This window comes from Lagenorhynchus albirostris, chromosome 2, assembly GCF_949774975.1.
Source record: "Lagenorhynchus albirostris chromosome 2, mLagAlb1.1, whole genome shotgun sequence".
Taxonomy (NCBI): Eukaryota; Metazoa; Chordata; class Mammalia; order Artiodactyla; family Delphinidae; genus Lagenorhynchus; species Lagenorhynchus albirostris.
The window spans coordinates 163,619,530-163,638,042 of record NC_083096.1 but is presented as its reverse complement, the minus strand read 5'-3'; the positions used below and the strand labels follow the sequence as shown (position 1 = coordinate 163,638,042).

Here is an 18,513-nt window from a genome sequence, read left to right as displayed (position 1 = left end):
AAGGATTCCCTCTTTTTCTGTTCTCTGGAAGAGTTTTATGTAAGATTGGTATTATTTCTTCCTTAATGTTTGGAAGAATTCACCTATAAAGCCAGTTGATTCTAAAGATCCCTTTGTGAGAGGGTTCTTTACTTACAGAGTCAACGCCTTTATTAGAAAGGACTATTAAGATGTTCTAGTTCTTGGTAATTGTGTTTTTCTAGGAAATGTCCATTCCATCTAAAATTTCAAATTTATTGCCATAAAATTGTGTATCTTTTTAATATCTATAAGATCTCTAGTACTTTTATGTTCCTGATATTGGTAATTTGTGAACCTACTGCCCCCCCTTTTCTTTTTAAGAGTCTTGCTACAGATCTATTAATTTTATTACTCTTTCCAAAGAACCAACTTTTGGTTTTGTTTTCTTCATATATATATATATATATATATATATAATTTTTTTTTTTATTTTGCGGTACGCGGACCTCTCACTGTCGCGGCCTCTCCCATTGCAGAGCACAGGCTCCGGACGCGCAGGCTCAGCGGCCATGGCTCAGGGGCCCAGCCGCTCCGCGGCACGTGGGATCCTCCCGGACCGGGGCACAAACCCGTGTCCCCTGCATCAGCAGGCAGACTCTCAACCACTGCGCCACCAGGGAAGCCCTCTTCTTATATATTTTTAATTTAATTTATGCCAGCTAGTATCTTTATTATTTTCCTTTTCCTTTTATTGAACTGTTCTTTTTCTAATTTCTTAAAAGGATACCCATTGATTTTTTTTTTTTTTTTTTTTTTTTGTGGTACGCGGGCCTCTCACTGTTGTGGCCTCTCCCGTTGTGGAGCACAGGCTCCGGACGCGCAGGCTCAGCGGCCATGACTCACGGGCCCAGCCGCTCCGCGGCATGTGGGATCTTCCCGGACCGGGACACGAACCCGTGCCCCTGCGTTGGCAGGCAGACTCTCAACCACTGCACCACCGGGGAAGACCCCCATTGATGTTTCTTATTTCTTAACAACCTGACCTTAGAATTCAAGTGATTTGCCTAAGGTCACATAGTTAGTCAGTGACAGAGCTAGAAGTAGAATCTAGAACTGTTCTCCCAGTGCTGCGTTTTTTTATTCTTCACCATGATGACTTCTTTTTTTGTAGAAGAAGGAGAATGAAAGATGTCACTAGTCAGTATTCATTGAGCACTTAGTATGTTCCAGACACTGTTCTAAACATTTTACATATATTATCTTTTAATCATCTGAGTTGCATATAAACTGAGTAGGACAAATCTTTTGTAGTTCTGTTTTTAAGTGTCTTTTTTTTTTTTCTCTGTGTGCTCTCTTCTCAGTATAAGAACTGGAAACATTTCTATGGAAGCTGTTTTTCCCTCCTTTTCCTAGATCCTTTTCCATTCTTCTTAAAAGAGAGACTTCCCCCTATTAGTTCTCCCTCTTTTATTTTTTTTTTAATGAATATAGTCCTCTAAGGTAGAGGTGGTGTATTAGGGAAACTTTAATAAGAAATGCTTTATCAGGGGCCTCATTTTAATGAACATTCCCTTTCTCTTTTCTATCTGGTGCTTAAAGCATCTGCTTCACCAGCTGAAGAACTAAAACTGGTTCCAATCCTAGTTCCTACGATAAGCGGGGGAAGTCACAAGGATAAGCTAATAATGATGGCAAGGATTTTTCAGTTTATATTTTTGTTGCACTTTTTGCTTTTCAAACCATTTCCATATATTCCTCTTTGGTACCAACAACCTAGCAGACAAGAAACATTTAGGAATTCTTGTTTTACTCATGAGGAAACCGGGGCACAAGAAAAGTTATATAACTTCCTAGGATCACACAACCAAGCTGTTCATCCGTCCAGTGAGTAGTGGTTGCAGTGATTCTTGCCAGGGGAATACATCCATATCATCTTTGGAGCTTTAAAACAAAACAAATACCTAGGCCTCACTCTTAGATACCACATCTGTCTTTGGTGGAACTGAGCATCAGCTGGGTTTTTTGTTTGTTTTTCAAGATCCGTAGATGATTCATGTGGGCCCTCTGATAATGGGATCACTGATCCACTGCATACCCATTGTACCTATACCGTACTAGCAGAAATTGTGCTAGTAAGTAACAGAGCTAGAACTAGAATTTAAGACTCCTTTTACACAATGTGATGGTTTTGAGTTTTACACTTCTCTGCTCTAATAAATAACTAAGTTTCTGTTGTTGTCAGATAAAAGCAACATAATACTGGAGTTAATTGGTCCACAAGATGATCACAACCAGCATTCTTCCTTGCCTAGACCTTCAATAATGGGAAATAATTGAATTTTTAAAGTTAAGTGTTCTCTATCTATGTATCAAAATCTTTTAATAGTTAACAAATGAATTCATAAAACTGAAAAACCAAAACATCTTAAAAAGTAACCATTACCTCCAACACTGAATATACTAAAAAGCATTGAATTATATAGTCTAAATGGGTGTGTTTTATGGCTCAATAGAGCTGTTTAAAAAGACAAGAACCAGTCAACTACCATGATTCTCTGGGGTGATCCATAGTTTTTATAGCCTTCTTATGGAGAAAAGGAAAGAAATTTGCCTCTCTCCATAGCTCCTAGGTGATATGTTTCACTTGAACTGCATTTCAATATGTGCATTATTAGTTTTTGCCCAACATACTCTTGAAATAATATTAACCCATAAAAAAATACAAAGGCTTAGGTATGACATTAAAAGTTATTATATGTAGGATTTATAAAGTGATTTTATATCCACTGAGTACACCAACCATCCTGTAGAGTTCATATCTTCCACATTTTACAAATGATGCAACTTTCTGCCTCTGTTTCTAACTGCCGGTTTCTACACCTATACCTACTTTCCCACATATAGTACAGATTTCCAGGGCTAGAAATGCTGAAGACTTAAATTATTTGGCTCTGCAGTATTAGTACTGGATTAAAACCAAATGCAAGTGGCAAAATAACACATGGTGAAAGCATGGGCTATGTTTCTCTGATGCCAGGCAGAAACGAATTAATTCTTTGAGAGGAGGTGTGAATACACATGTATAATGATACTTTAACACAACTGTGAGCAAAATATTTTGTCACATTCCCCTGTGTTGTTAGATTTGGTCTGCCATCTGCCATTCTTGCACTGACTGGCTTAGAGCACTCATGAGTAGCAGGGACTTGCAAGAGGCTACAGAGTGTTCATTGAAAGATAAGGTAGATCCTCGAGGGGGATGGGGGGCAGAAGGATCGGGAGTTTGGGATTAGCAGATACAGTCTAGTATATATAGGATGGATAAACAACAAAGTCCTACTGTATAGCATAGGGAACTATATTCAATATCCTGTGATAAACTATAATGGAAAATAATATGAAAAAGAATATATATATGGCTGAATCACTTTGCTATACAGCAGAAATTAACACAACATTGTAAATCACCTATACTTCAATAAAATATTTTAAAAAAGAAAAAAAAGGAAAGATAAAGTAGATCCTTGTGTTTCTGTTGCTTTTCCTGTGTATCCTCTGAGGAGTTATTTCTTTCATTGGACATCATTACAGAACGTCAAGCATTTTTTTCTTGGTGCTGTATATATGAAGTAGTTGTGAATTTCAATTTTTAATCTGTTCTGATTCATGGAATTCCTTTGTATGACCTAATCTTTACTGCTTATACATCTAAATTTATCAGGAAAAGTTAAGTTCAGAATACTCAGTTTAAGAAGGCAGGAAAAGAATCAACATTTTGAAAATGACTATACTACCCAAAGCAATCTACAGATTCAGTGCAATCCTTATCAAACTACCACTGGCATTTTTCACAGAACTAGAACAAAAAATTTCACAATTTGTATGGAAAGACAAAAGACCCAGAATAGCCAAAGCAATCTTGAGAAAGAAAAATGGAGCTGGAGGAATCAGGCTCCCTGACTTCAGACTATAGTACAAAGCTACAGTAATCAAGACAGTATGGTACTGGCACAAAAACAGAAATATAGATCAATGGAACAGGATAGAAAGGCCAGAGATAAAGCCACGCACATATGGTCACCTTTTCTTTGATAAAGGAGGCAAGAATATACAGTGGAGAAAAGACAGCCTCTTCAATAAGTGGTGCTGGAAAAACCGGACAGCTACATGTAAAAGAATGAAATTAGAATGTTCCCTAACACCATACACAGAAATAAACTCAAAATGGATTAAAGACCTAAATGTAAGGGCAGACACTATAAAACTCTTAGAGGAAAACATAGGCAGAACCCTCTATGACATAAATCACAGCAAGATCCTTTTTGACCCACCTGCCAGAGAAATGGAAATAAAAACAAAAATAAACAAATGGGACGTAATGAAACTTAAAAGCTTTTGCACAGGGCTTCCCTGGTGGCGCAGTGGTTGAGAGTCCGCCTGCCGATGCAGGGGACACGGGTTCGTGCCCCGGTCTGGGAAGATCCCACATGCCGCTTAGTGGCTGGGCCCGTGAGCCATGGCTGCTGGGCCTGTGCGACCGGAGCCTGTGCTCCGCAACGGGAGAGGCCCAGCAGTGAGAGGCCCGCGTACCGCAAAAAAAAAAAAAAAAAAAAAAAAAAGCTTTTGCACAGCAAAGGAAACCATAAACAAGACAAAAAGACAACCCTCAGAATGGGAGAAAATATTTACAAATGAAGCAACTGACAAAGGATTAATCTCTAAAATTTACAAGCAGCTCATGCAGCTCAGTATCAAAAAAACAAACAACCCAATCCAAAAATGGGCAGAAGACCTAAATAGACATTTCTCCAAAGAAGATATACACATTGCCAACAAACACATTAAAGAATGCTCAACATCATTAATCATTAGAGAAATGCAAATCAAAACTACAATGAGATATCATCTCACACCAGTCAGAATGGGCATCATCAAAAAATCTAGAAACAATAAATGCTGGAGAGGGTGTGGAGAAAAGGGAACCCTCTTGCACTGTTGGTGGGAATGTAAATTGATAAGCCACTATGGAGAACAGTATGGAGGTTCCTTAAAAAACTAAATATAGAACTACCAAACGACCCAGCAATCCCACTACTGGGCATATACCCTGAGAAAACCATAATTCAAAAAGAGTCATGTACTACAATGTTCATTGCAGCTCTGTTTACAATAGCCAGGACATGGAAGCAACCTAAGTGTCCATTGACAGATGAATGGATAAAGAAGATGTGGCACATGTATACAATAGAATATTACTCGGCCATAAAAAGAAATGAAATTGAGTTATTTGTAGTGAGGTGGATGGACCTAGAGTCTGTCATACAGAGTGAAGTCAGTCAGAAAGAGAAAAACAAATACCGTAAGCTAACACATATATATGGAATCTAAAAAAAAAAAAAATGGTCATGAAGAACCTAGGGGCAAGACAGGAATAAAGACGCAGACCTACTAGAGAATGGACTTGAGGATACGGGGAGGGAGGGGGAAGGGTAAGCTGGGACAAAGTGAGAGAGTGGCATGGACATATATACACTGCCAAACGTAAAATAGATAGCTGGTGGGAAGCAGCCGCATAGCACAGGTAGATCAGCTCGGTGCTTTGTGACCACCTAGAGGGGTGGGATAGGGAGGGTGGGAGGGAGGGAGACGCAAGAGGGAAGAGATATGGGGATATATGTATATCTATAACTGACTCATTTTGTTATAAAGCAGAAACTAACACACCATTGTAAAGCAATTATACTCCAATAAAGATGTTTAAAAAAAAAGGCAGGAAAGTGTGTAATAAAAATCATAAAGATTTCCATGTAAGATAATTAAAATTTAAAAGTCTCAGCACATGAAGGATAATGATCTGTTATCAGAAATATTAAATCATGTGGAAACACACTACATACCTAGACTTTGCCAGGTAAGTGAGGTCTTACTACGAAGTATGTGGATGTTTTCTTTTAATTCCTGAAAGGAGATAAAAATCATAAAAAGGGTATGAGTGATTGTTTTTAAGTGAGTGATCTGAAACTTAGATGCCCAGTAATCCAAACCAAAACAACTCTTAACTCTGTGAAAAGATAAAGCTTTTGTCATAAGCTTATATTGTATATTCCCTCTAAAACAGTCTGTATAGTCTATATACAGTCTTTGCCCTAAATCAGGGTTTCTTAACCTAGCAACCTTGTCCTGTACACACTAGAGCCAGTAACCCCTCCTACTTCACTCCTCAGTTGTGACAAACAAAAATGTCTCCAGATATTGCCAGATGTTCTCTGCGGTGTCAAAATCACCCCTGGTTTAGAACTGCTGCCCTAAATATATTAGAGAATAGGAACAGTAATGCAAATTGATAAGACTCTGGAAGAGGGTAGGGTAGAACTCAAAGGGTTGTTTTGGTTTTTTTAAGGACTAAAGGCCAAAGATTTTGAATTTTATTTCATTTTTTTAATTAATATTTTTGGAGTATAGTTGATTACAATGTTGTGTTAGTTTCTGCTATGTAGCAAAGTGAATCAATTATACATAATCATATATCCACTCTTTTTTAGATTCTTTTCCCATATAGGTCATTATAGAGTATTGAGTAAAGTTCCCTGTGCTATACAGTAGGTTCTTATTAGTTACCTGTTTTATATGTAGTAGTGTGTATATGCCAATCCTAATCTCCCAATTTATCCCTCCCCGCCCCTTTCCTCCTTGGTAACCATAAATTTGTTTTCTACATTTGTGACTCGATTTCTGTTTTGTAAATAAGTTCATTTGTACCATTTTTTTAGATTCCACATATAAGTTATATCCTATGATATTTGTCTTTCTCTGTTTGACTTCACTCAGTACCACAATCACTAGGTCCATTGATGTTGCTGCAAATGGCATTATTTTGTTCTTTTTTATGGCCGAGTAACATTCCACTGTATATATGTACCACATCTTCTTTATCTGTTCATCCGTCAATGGACACTTAGGTTGCCTCCATGTCCTGGCTATTGTAAATAGTGCTGCAGTGAACATTGGGGTGCATGTGTCTTTTCAAATTATGGTTTTCTCCAGATATATGCCCAGGAGTGGGATTGTTGGATCATATGTTAGCTCTATTTTTAGTTTTTTAAGGAACCTCCATATTGTTCTGTATGTTAGTGGCTATACCAATTTACATTGCCACCAACAGTGTAGGAGGTTTCCCTTTTCTCTACACCCTCTCCAGCATTTATTGTTTGTAGTTTTTTTTTTTTTTTTTTTTTTTGCGGTACGCGGGCCTCTCACTGTTGTGACTTCTCCCCTTGCGGAGCACAGGCTCCAGATGCGCGGGCTCAGCGGCCATGGCTCACGGGCCCAGCTGCTCCGCGGTATGTGGGATCTTCCCGGACCGGGGCACAAACCCGCGTCTCCTGCATCGGCAGGCGGACTCTCAACCACTGCGCCACCAGGAAAGCCCTGTAGATTTTTTTGATGATGGCCGTTCTGACCAGTGTGAGGTAATACCTCATTGTAGTTTTTTTTTTGTTTGTTTGTTTGTTTTGTGGTACACGGGCCTCTCACTGTTGTGGCCTCTCCCGTTGCGGAGCACAGGCTCCGGACGCGCAGGCTCAGCGGCCATGGCTCACGGGCCCAGCCGCTCCGCGGCATGTGGGATCTTCCCGGACCGGGGCATGAACCCGCGTCCCCTGCCTCGGAAGGTGGACTCTCAACCACTGCGCCACCAGGGAAGCCGGGGTTGTTTGGGGTTTTTTTTATATTGAGCTGCATGAACTTTTATATATTTTAGAAATTAATCCCTTGTCAGTCACTTTGTTTGCAAATATTTTCTCGCATTCTGTGGGTTGTCTTTTCATTTTGTTTATAGTTTCCTTTGCTGTGCAAAAGCTTTTAAGTTTCATTACGTCCCATTTGTTTATTTTTGTTTTTATTTTCATTACTCTAGGAGGTGGATCAAAAAAGATCTTGTTGCAATTTATGTCAGAGAGTGTTCTGCAAATGGATTAAATGCCCCAACCAAAGGACATAGAGTGGCTGAATGGATTGAATTTTATTTTTTAATCAAACAATTAAAAAGGAAAGTGTCTGATTCAAAGATTTGCCCTTAAGCTTAAAGAAGCATCAAAATATGTACATGTCTTATAAGAAGATTCCTTTATCAAGCTATTTTGTAATCATTCTGAGGAGGCTTAGCAGAAGAAATCAGACTTAATCCTTTTTCCTAGAATATATTTTTAGGTTCCTGAAATCACCTAAAAATAAATGGATCTTTATTTCAAAAGGCCTTCATAGAAGAAATCAGACTTAATTAACCCATTTTTTCCTTCATAGACTACCTTGCAGGTTCTTGAAACTAATAGATTACAAGGTTAAACAATCTTGCCAACTTTTTAATAAAATGAGTTTTCCATTTTTTTTTTTCATATATTTCTGTGTCCACGTCCACCCCCCTCCCGCCTCCTGTCCCACCCTTTATGGAACATTATCGTCAGGACATTTTAGCTTTTCTGTTAGGGTAATTTTAGCTTTCTTATTGCCATTATTGCCATCAGTTACCTGCCAGAGCACTAATAATTTATTTTTTACCTTCTGTATGATAGCCCACTGGACACTGTACCACTCGTATGTGTCCTGGAGTCACAATTATTTCACCTGGTGGCTGTGAAGTAGTACAGTGACTCTTGCCTTCACTTATCCTTCACTTGTGCGTTTTTCACATAGCAGCAGCCGTTGATTCAGCAGACCGAAGTCCTCGGCCCACCTCTGCACCGGCCATTGCTCAGAGTCAGGCCGCAGAAGGCAGCGTCCCAGGTGCACCTGTTAAAAAAGCAGTGGTTTCTAAAACACCGAAGGAAACAGTGCAGGTTGAAGTGAAAAAGGAAGAAGTCCCACCTGAGCAACCTGAGCCAGAGCTCACAGAAGTGTGGAAGGTATGTCATAAGCCCAGATGTCTAGCTAATTCACTTTTTGGTTTAGAGGTGTTGACTCCTTGACCAGGAAGATTCTCAAAGCACTGTTTTTTGTCGGATCCTAACAAAGTTATTTCTTCCTCACTCTTTCGGAAAGAAGATATCTCCCATTAACCTGTAAAATATTTTCATAGAATTATGTCATGAAGTACTTGTAAGCTATCCCAGTTTTCTGGTGACCCACAGCTTTACCCAACTTAAATCTTAAAAAATGAGTCTGTAAAACACACCAGAACTGTGATCATCTGTTTTTAAAAATAATTTTTACTCATCCAGAAGGAATTTCCACATTCCTTTTTAAGAGTAAGCTCTGCTAGTATGAGTAAAATATAATTTGATTTCCTAAAATGGATATATGTGTAACATACCCAAAGAATATCCAGATATTATATAAAGCACATCTATATGGTTGTTCAGATCTTAAGAAACTTTACAAAAAGGGGAAGATCCATTATGTAGGGGAGGTTATGCTACTGGGTTGTTTACAGTTCTGAGTTGATTGTACCCACAGTCACGGAACTTTGTTGAAAAATCACCAATTTAATTAGTAGATTTCCCAGGAGTAACAGTATCTGGACTGATCTTTTATATGTTGATAAGCTTTTTAAAATACATTTAAACAGTGATGGAGTTGAGCTGTCAGTTCAGATTTATTGAAGTAAATATGAGTCTCACTGTTGATAACAGGAATTAATAGAAGCAGTCTTTATAAGAAAAATTACATTTTTATATGTCTGTTAAGGAATTTAAAACCATATAAGACCTTGGTAAGTGCTCTCCCCTTGGCAGATGGATTAATCCTGTTCTTTTGGAGCCAGTTCAATATCTAGTTTACCTATAGAGCAGTGGCCAATCTGGCTCTGTTTTGATTGTATTAAAAAAAAAACAAAACTATTCAATATGACATATAGTTTTTATGGTTCTTTGAGACCAACTTGAATCCAGAGTGAATGGTAGGTGTTTGCATTTTTGTATCTAGCCAAATGTGCATGACATTGACCACCAGGTTCAGTATCAACAATGCCTTTTTAATGTTAGACTACTTCAGTTTTTAATGTTAGGGTAGCTCACCTGGCACTTCTGACTGTCCTTCCATTTGTGATACTAACTGAAAAGTGTTAGATTACTGGAATTGGCAAGGAAATCTTTTTGGTGGCTAAGATTCTTTTGGCTTTCTGCTAACTTATTTGTTCTTTTGCCTGTCTGACAGACATAAGTATCTTCAAGAATAGGTTCCCTTTGCTCTTGGGACCTCAGCAGAGTGGAGAGATCACTTCCTGTTATATGCTCACCATTTAAGTGCCAGTTGGGGGTCTTCTTGCCAGTTAATTCTATATAAATAAATTTTGAGATACTTGTATTGAGATCAGACTGAAAGCCACCTCTGATAACCTTCTGTTACTGTAATAGTAGTGACGGAGTTAAGGGTGACTCTGAGTTGATTTTATTTGTAGCAGTTAGAAAATAATTATGGAATTTGCCTGAAGCTGTATTTACTATATAAAGCAGCAGTAGTAATAAAGTAGCCTTGTAATTGTGGAAATCTCATTGCCTAACACTAAGTTGGTGCCAGATAGAGATAGCTTTTTGGCATCTTGAGTCATTTGACAAGACCTACTTTGCAGGTGTGGAGATAGTACCTTTCCTCATGTACATCTTTATCTCCATTGATATTCTCTGTAGGAGCATAAATAGAACTACTGTTGCTACTTGGTCTCCATTCTTAGATTGAAGTAGAGGCTCTCAATTTCTTGCTGTTGGATTGCTAAGGACCCAAAGCAAGAAGTCATCATTCATTGAAACAAGTAATTTAAGCTTTACAAAATAATTGAAAACTTCCATTTGCTAAGCATTCACAACTCTATGAAGATATTATCTCCATTTTATCAATAAAAGACTTAAAACTCAGGTGAAATAACTTGTTAATGGCAACACAGCAATAATCCCAGAATAATCCCAGTTATTTCTACTGAGATTCAGAGTAGAAATAACCCAAATTCTTAATTACCCCAGTAGTTAAAAGGACTGTAGCCAGATGTGCTTATGATTTGACAGTGTCACAAAGGTTGGTATCATCTTATGTTCTTTACATTCAGTCCTGGAGAAAACAGCACAATGACATTATATTCTGAGGTAATGCTCCCAAGTGTGATTAAAAAGAATGTGTCAAGGGAATTCCCTGGAGGTCCAGTGGTTATGACTATGTGCTTTCACTGCTGAGGGCCCAGGTTTGATCCCTGGTTGGGGACCTAGGATCCCGCAAGCTGCACAGTGGCCAGAGAAAGAAAAAAAGAAAGAAAGAGTACATCAAAACCACAGATTAATGAGGTTCTGTAAAGAACGTAATGATACAGGGTGATTGATGTGACGCTTAATAAAAACATTTTTCTCATTTTGATATATCCAGTGCTTTAGGCATTGATCACTCTTGGTTTTTAAATTTATGCTTACTCCATTTTGAGTATATAAAATGACTGCTGCTAAAGGTATTTCAAAGCCAGGCAGGAGGCCTTAGTTATTCTCTTCCTGTTCTTAAGGATGAATCTTTTCCATCCACCGAACACATGGGCTCCAACTCCCTGGAGAGGAGATTACAGTGTGTTGAATGTTGCAGCTGAGCCCTGTGTGTGCTTATTTATAAATCAGCCTTGGAAGTAATTGCATGCATCAGTAACAATTTGGATTGAGTTTATTTTGATGTGTTGTTGTCTAATAAACTCAAGGGTTAAACTTGCCTCCTTAAATATATTGATCAACTAACAAAATTTTTTGTATTTACCTGCTTGGTGTCATATGTGGTTTATTTTATGTGTGCTCTAAACTGTAAAGATGTTCTTTTTGTTTCTGTCATGTATGTCATACATTGGTATCTTCATTTGTAAATTTGTTTTTATGTTATTTAAGATACTTCTACATCATTTTTAAAAAGCAAAACAAAAACATATGACTTTTTAAAGTCTAAATTATTATTTTTAATAAGTACTTTTTAATCAATAAATATAAATATGTTCTCTTCATGAATAGAATAATTACCTTAATTTTCTTTTTTGATCCTTTGGTTGTCCATATTATCTCTTTAGCTTTGAGAATGTGATGGTGAACTAACAGATTGTTCTTGAGAGCAGTGTCCTTGCCTGTAATACCCCCGTAAGACTGCATCATGATGATTACGTATCAGCTTATTTCACAAGCAGCCTAAAGATGCAGCTGATTTGGAAATGACGCTATTCATAGAAACCTACTAACCTGAAATGTTTTTACCACTTTATTTCTTAAATGTAGGTGGAAAAAACCCACATCGAGGTCACAGTACCCACCTCAAATGGTGACCAAATACAGGTTTGTGCCAATAGGCCACTTATTCCTTTTCCCTCCCTCCCCAATTTTTTCTTCCCTCCCACTCCCTACTCCTTAAAAAAAAATTATAAGTTGAAGGTTCAAAAAAACTTCAATGAGCCAATATTTTATCATTTTTCTTTCTTTTTTTAATAATGGCAAAACAGAAGCTTGCAGAAAAAAATGAAGATCTGATAAGAATGAGGAAGGTTAGCCATTTTTCACTTTCACAAAATCACTTTACCATCACCCATGCTGACTTTCAAAGTGCATTAAAAAGACAGTGATCCATTCTTTTCATTGATTTCTCTTAATCCGAAATTACTTTCTAATAGCAGGTATACATATACACATGTTATGTATATATATGCATATACATACACACATATGTATACCAAAGAAATTATAATCCTATACTATATATTGAAAAATTTCATTAAAATAAACTTTCCAGTAGGAAAATATCTTTTTAAACAGAATGAAATAATTAGTGAAGGCCAAATCTATCCTTTATATTTAAACTTTATAAGAAATATTTCACAGTGGTACCATATGCTTGGAATCGTTGACAGTATTTTATGCATATTTATTATGGAAACCATCATAGCAGCAACTCCCAGTATTGCTAATAATTATGGGTTTGGCTGTTCTGTGTCTCATTCTTCCCAACCATAGAGTAGGATGAATCAATTCTTACTGAATAGAATATTGATTGACCATGTATAAAATGCCCTTAGATCTTTCTTATGGAAGATATTAGAGCCGTACGTACCTGCAGTATTACTAAGTTTGAAATATGTCCAAAACGCTAAATAATGTCTTAAAGCATTTCCCTACTCCATGGAACACGGAGAGTCAAGGCTTCTTAAAGTCATGCATTTTAAGATAACCCTCAAACAGCTCACAGAGGAACGTAAAGCAGCTTGTTATGTAAGAAGCCAATGAAGCCAGGAGCACTGTCTATTTAAATAACATCGTCACATTCTTCCATCATTCATGAACAATGTCATCCATTTTCTAGTGGTAATCATGTCCTCTGTGTGTCCTTGTGGTTCTGTGACCATTTCATGTTGGCATATGCTGCGCTATGGACATTTAATTTTTAATATTTTTTTGGTTTGCCAATTTGCAGTTTTTTCGCGCAAGAACAACATTTTAATTTTTTATGCTTTTCTGTTTTTCCCTCTTTCATTTTCACAGAAAAAGAGAGAGAGACTAGATGGTGAAAACATTTATATCAGACATAGCAATTTAATGTTGGAGGTTTGTATGAACTTGAAGCTTATTTCAGTTGGTTGCCTGTAACCTTCTGCATTCTTTGCTGATTCCCTTTCTTCTTTCTATGCTGCGTTTGGTTTTGCATGCCATTGCATGAGAGAATTTTAGGTTTAAAATGCTTTTGCATGTTGGTAAACATGAAGATATGCAACCATCTCTACTTCTGACTCTTTAGTTTCCATCTCTCATACTTATCTAAAAAATATATGATTGGGACTACCTCAGCATCCCATGGTTCCATTGTTATACCCACTTTTAGAAAGAACTACATCACTGTTTAAAAGTTCCTTGAATTGCCCAAGAGTATAAACTCCTGTATGTTTCAAGCATCAAATTTATACAATTTTTTCATCTTCTGAATCAGGAGAATGTGGAAAAATAGGAGAAATGATCACAATTCAAAATGGACTTAACTTTTTGAGGATACCAAAAAAATGACAGAAGAATAATCAGGGGGAAAAAAAAGTAAGATACAGGAAGGAAAGAAGGGAGGCTAGCATTTAATGACTAGTTAGTATGATATTAGATAGTTTAATTATAAAACAAGCCTATGGGTATGGGATTTTTATTTTAAAGAGAAAATTGAGGCTAAGAGAAATTAAGTAATTTCCTTGTGGTTATAGAGCTGGTAAATCAGTAAAGCTAGGATTTGTGTTAGGGTCCATCTAACTCTATTAAATTACACTTTTTTTTTTTCCCATTCGGAAATAGCAACATACTATGTGCTGTAGGAATTGTAAGGTCATTTTCCCATTGTATTTAATATCGGTCAGATTTTCACCAAGCCTATATTAGTATACTTTATCTAGTGTCAGGCTCCACACGGGATAAGGAAAAAACTAACTAGAAGATTAGAGGAACTCTATGAGGAAAAATTAAGGAAATTGGAGTTATTCTGTACAGAAACAGGCCATGTTTACACTTCAGAAACTCTTACCTGGAAGCTAATGATCTAATTATCTTACAACTCCACTCAAGACAGAACCAAAAGAAATGGGTATAAATTCTGACATCAGAGATTTAACTCAAGTATAAAGGAAATGTAACTATATAGGAAGATGATAAATCGTTCTTGCCTTCAGGAAGCATCCAATGTAGGGACAAATGGAAGAGAGAAACAATAAATAAGTAAGCAAATACTGATAAAATGATTACAAGTTATTATAAAAGCTATGAAGGGGAAATAGTATGCTGTGCTAATAAAAAGGACCTGCTCTAAATAAGATGGACAGGGAAGTTGTCTATGAAGAGGTAACACTTAAGCTGAGACCTGAAAGATGGACATATGTAATGGTAAATATTATTAAAGTAGATGTTTGAAGCAACTTTTTTAGATAGAACTCTAATAGCATCCAGTAATTACTTAACGTCATCTATTCTTTGTCAATACATATATTTTGAGCGCCTGCTAGGTATAAGATACTTTGATAAAAATAAAAATTATGGCCAGTTTTCATTAATCATGTACTGTGTGGTAGGCACAATACCAAGTGTTTTATATATGTTTACCTCATGTAACATGAAGTTTTCTTAGGCTGGACCCTAGGATATTTCAAACTTGGTAACCAAATCTCTTTGCTTTAGCGCATAGCTGAAACTAGACCTGAATGGTTCCACTTCTGAGATTAGGGAGAATAACAGATATCAGTTGATCTCCTTATACTCAGCAATGTAACATCTCCCAATTCCAAACATGCCTATTTCTTGACTTGTCCATCTGTAATTCTGCCTCTTAACTGGAACCTGCAGTACCAATCATATATTTGTCCTTTGTTCAATGAGGTGTGTTATGGCTTCTGAGACTCACAAAGTCCTTGTGTGTGATACATTTTTCCCAGTATTTCATTGACAGCCATGAGAGGGGATTTCTAAATAAGTGTGTGTTTGAAAATTAAAACTACTAACTATCTTTTGAGAATATTTTCTACTTAATTAAATGTTTGGTTTGATTGCTGCTAAAATTATAGGATGATAGGCATCAGAAAGTGTCTAATCTGAAAACAGCCCAAGTAGTTTGGCTAACCATCATTCTCCAGTATTGTAAAAGTTTTTTTCCCCCGCTTAGGGAAGTTCTCTCGTTATCTGTCACTCTAGCAGATTTTTTTAAGCATTCCCTCCTCCCCCTACTGCTACCCCACCCCCACTAATGCTTTGTTCTGGCACAAATAAGGTCGAGTTCATTTTTAGATCTACTGTTTCCTCCTCCATCTCCCAGTGAGAACCTGTTGCAAGTTTCTGTGACAAATTCTATTTGGAGCAGGTCCCTTTGAGATCTTAATTTAACTCTGTGCCCCCACAGGTTTCCAACAGAGCCAGCTAAGAAGGATGGAGAAACCTCCCTCAGAAGCTGCTGATTTTATTGGAACATTTATTTTCTCAGGTTCCAAGCCAATCAAAAGCTAGGCAGGACAAGTAACAAATCACCACTCTTTTATAGTAAGAGGCTAATAACCCAGAGAGTTATGGTTTTATCATAGCCTCTCTTGATCATTTTTTTTTTCTTTTTTTTTTGTGGTACGCGGGCCTCTCACTGTTGTGGCCTCTCCCGTTGCGGAGCACAGGCTCCGGACGCGCAGGCTCAGCGGCCATGGCTCACGAGACCAGCCGCTCCGCGGCATGTGGGATCTTCCCGGACTGGGGCACGAACCCGTGTCCCTGCATCAGCAGGCGGACTCTCAACCACTGCGCCACCAGGGAAGCCCAATCATTTTTTTTTTTTTCTCCATTCTCACCTTTAACCCTCCCAAATACGTGTAGTTCTTGGCCCAAGCAGATTTGATTTTGTCAGGAGCTAGGTCACAGAGCCTTCCATGCCTGATGGGTCTCAGTTGTTCAGCCTACTACTGAGTCTTTGACTGACCTTGTTCCTGCTTTTCTTTAGCTAGTAAACATGCTTTTCTTGCTTTCAGCTAGAACAAAAGTGCAAACTGTTGTTTCCCCATGGTGAAGCCCATATTCTTGAGCTATACTCACATTTCATCCCAGCAGGCCAGAGGTACTCTTATGGGGGAGCTGCAGGATTGCCCTTTTTGGGTTAGTTTTCTCTCTGACTGATCTAAAAGCACAGAAACATCATTCAGTCTTGCAAAAATAAAAAGAATAGACTATTAAATGAATTTTCTGAATGAATATCTCCAGAATCAAAATTGTGTCATATGCCTCACTGATTCTTTTTCCTATACTGTTTTCTCTTTGACATTGCTTTTGAAAAAAATTTACTTAATTGCAGCCTATATTGCCCCAGGAAAAACTTTTAAAACAATTTTTTATTTAAATGAATTCCTCCCCCCAACCCTCAACGCCAAATGAGGCTGTTTCCCACGGAGCCAAAAAAAAAAAGTCTAATCCCCAAATTCATACAGCATATTAGGAGATATATTTAGTATTATGCTTTTCTTGGATACAGAGCTGCCTTGATATATAATAAACACAGAATTTTTAGCAGTCATCAAGTGACAGGCTCCCACATGTTTTGATTTCAAGCATAGATCTTTTGAGGGTTTTTTTGAAGAAATATGTTGGACAAAGAACATTTGAGTTTTTGTCTTCACGTTGTATTTCCCAGATTATTTCTGGCCAAGTCTCTTGAAAGTTGGTTTACGCCTCCTGTTACATAAACTTGAATGTTATTTCTCATATTATTTACAGCTTTATTAGCCTAGTTTTGATCATTTCTCCCTGGAATATCGCCTGTGAGAGTTTCCCCCTAGTTGTCCAGTAGTCACATCTGCTGGAACAGTTTAGTTATTTTAAGTCGTCAGGGAGACATATAAGGTATTTGACAAGTTCTTATTAAATCACTTCCCATCCATTGACGGTTACTGGAAGATGGTCCCTAGTTTGAATGGTACTGAGGGATGAAGTGAAGCTGTCAGAAGCTGCAAAACATAAGGCTTTTAGTGTGTGTGGATAGTATTGACAAAGAAAAAAAAATCCATTATATTATATACCCCTGAGTAATTATTCAGAGATAGTAACCACTTGCTCTGGAGGCTTGAGCCAGGAATTTCAGTAATAAATTTTTGTATCGAGAAAGGGCTATTCCTGTTTACCAAAACCCAGCAACAGTCACCTAGTGGTAAGAAAACAAAACTATCTCCAGGTAGAAATAGAGGGATACTGTACAGTTGCAACTCACCAAGGCAAGGCAACCCATGATGGGAGTTGAATCTTTCACCATGTCCTTCGTTTAACAGTTTCTCCTTCATTATTGCTATCTCCATCCTGCCTGAGCTGAGCCTAAATCAGTTCCTATCAAGCTGAGGCTAATTGAGTTGTGGGATTACCTGCTTGGGATGAGGAGTTGGAGATCTAGTGCTGTGTCGTAATGGGAAGAAGAGTTGTAAAATGAACTCTTTATAGGTTATATAACTGCTAAGAGCTATAGGGTTACGATGCTTCACTGCTTCCAAGAAAAGCACTGTGTTAAAAAAAAAAAAGCAAATATACCATATTGTATATTTACAATTTGAATGTAATTTATGGATTAACAACATCTATCCTGGATGTGGTGTATTTTCTACCAGTGCCCATAGTCTATGATGGGCTCCCCTTGGTGTTGTTTTTTTCCCTGAATATTTATTGTTTTGCATCTTGTCCTTTCAACTATAGGATTTAGACAAAAGTCAAGAAGAGATCAAAAAACATCATGCCAGCATCAGTGAGCTGAAAAAGAACTTCATGGAATCTGTACCAGAACCACAGCCTAGTGAATGGGATAAACGCTTATCCACTCACTCTCCCTTTCGAACACTTAACATCAATGGGCAGATCCCTACAGGAGAAGGAGTGAGTACTTTGTCCATGTGACCAGTTGTGAGAATGAGTGAGATAAATGCTTTTGTATATTGATAATCTGTATCTGAAAGTTTAGAGCTGAAATTTAGCTTTGGTGTCTTACCAATTCATTCCAGCTTTAAAGCATTCATCATCAAACACTTGTTTTAAGTCATATAAACTACTCAGTCCAATTATGGGGGCCATTTGGAGCTACCAGTCG

General features: G+C 37.6%; 1 protein-coding gene across 9 annotated transcripts in view; it reads left to right on the top strand.

Moving 5' to 3' along the window:
* EPB41 (erythrocyte membrane protein band 4.1) overlaps window positions 1-18,513 on the top strand; it is a 195,957-nt gene that overhangs the window by 126,367 nt on the left and 51,077 nt on the right. For 3 of the 9 annotated variants that reach the window (XM_060140811.1, XM_060140810.1, XM_060140812.1), the window contains exons 12-16: window positions 8,653-8,861; window positions 12,183-12,239; window positions 12,404-12,445; window positions 13,437-13,499; window positions 18,126-18,302. In XM_060140811.1, coding sequence (XP_059996794.1) covers window positions 8,653-8,861; window positions 12,183-12,239; window positions 12,404-12,445; window positions 13,437-13,499; window positions 18,126-18,302 — 548 coding nt within the window. The remainder of the gene's footprint in view (window positions 1-8,652; window positions 8,862-12,182; window positions 12,240-12,403; window positions 12,446-13,436; window positions 13,500-18,125; window positions 18,303-18,513) is intronic. The other 6 variants (XM_060140817.1, XM_060140816.1, XM_060140813.1 and 3 more) reach the window with 5 other exon arrangements.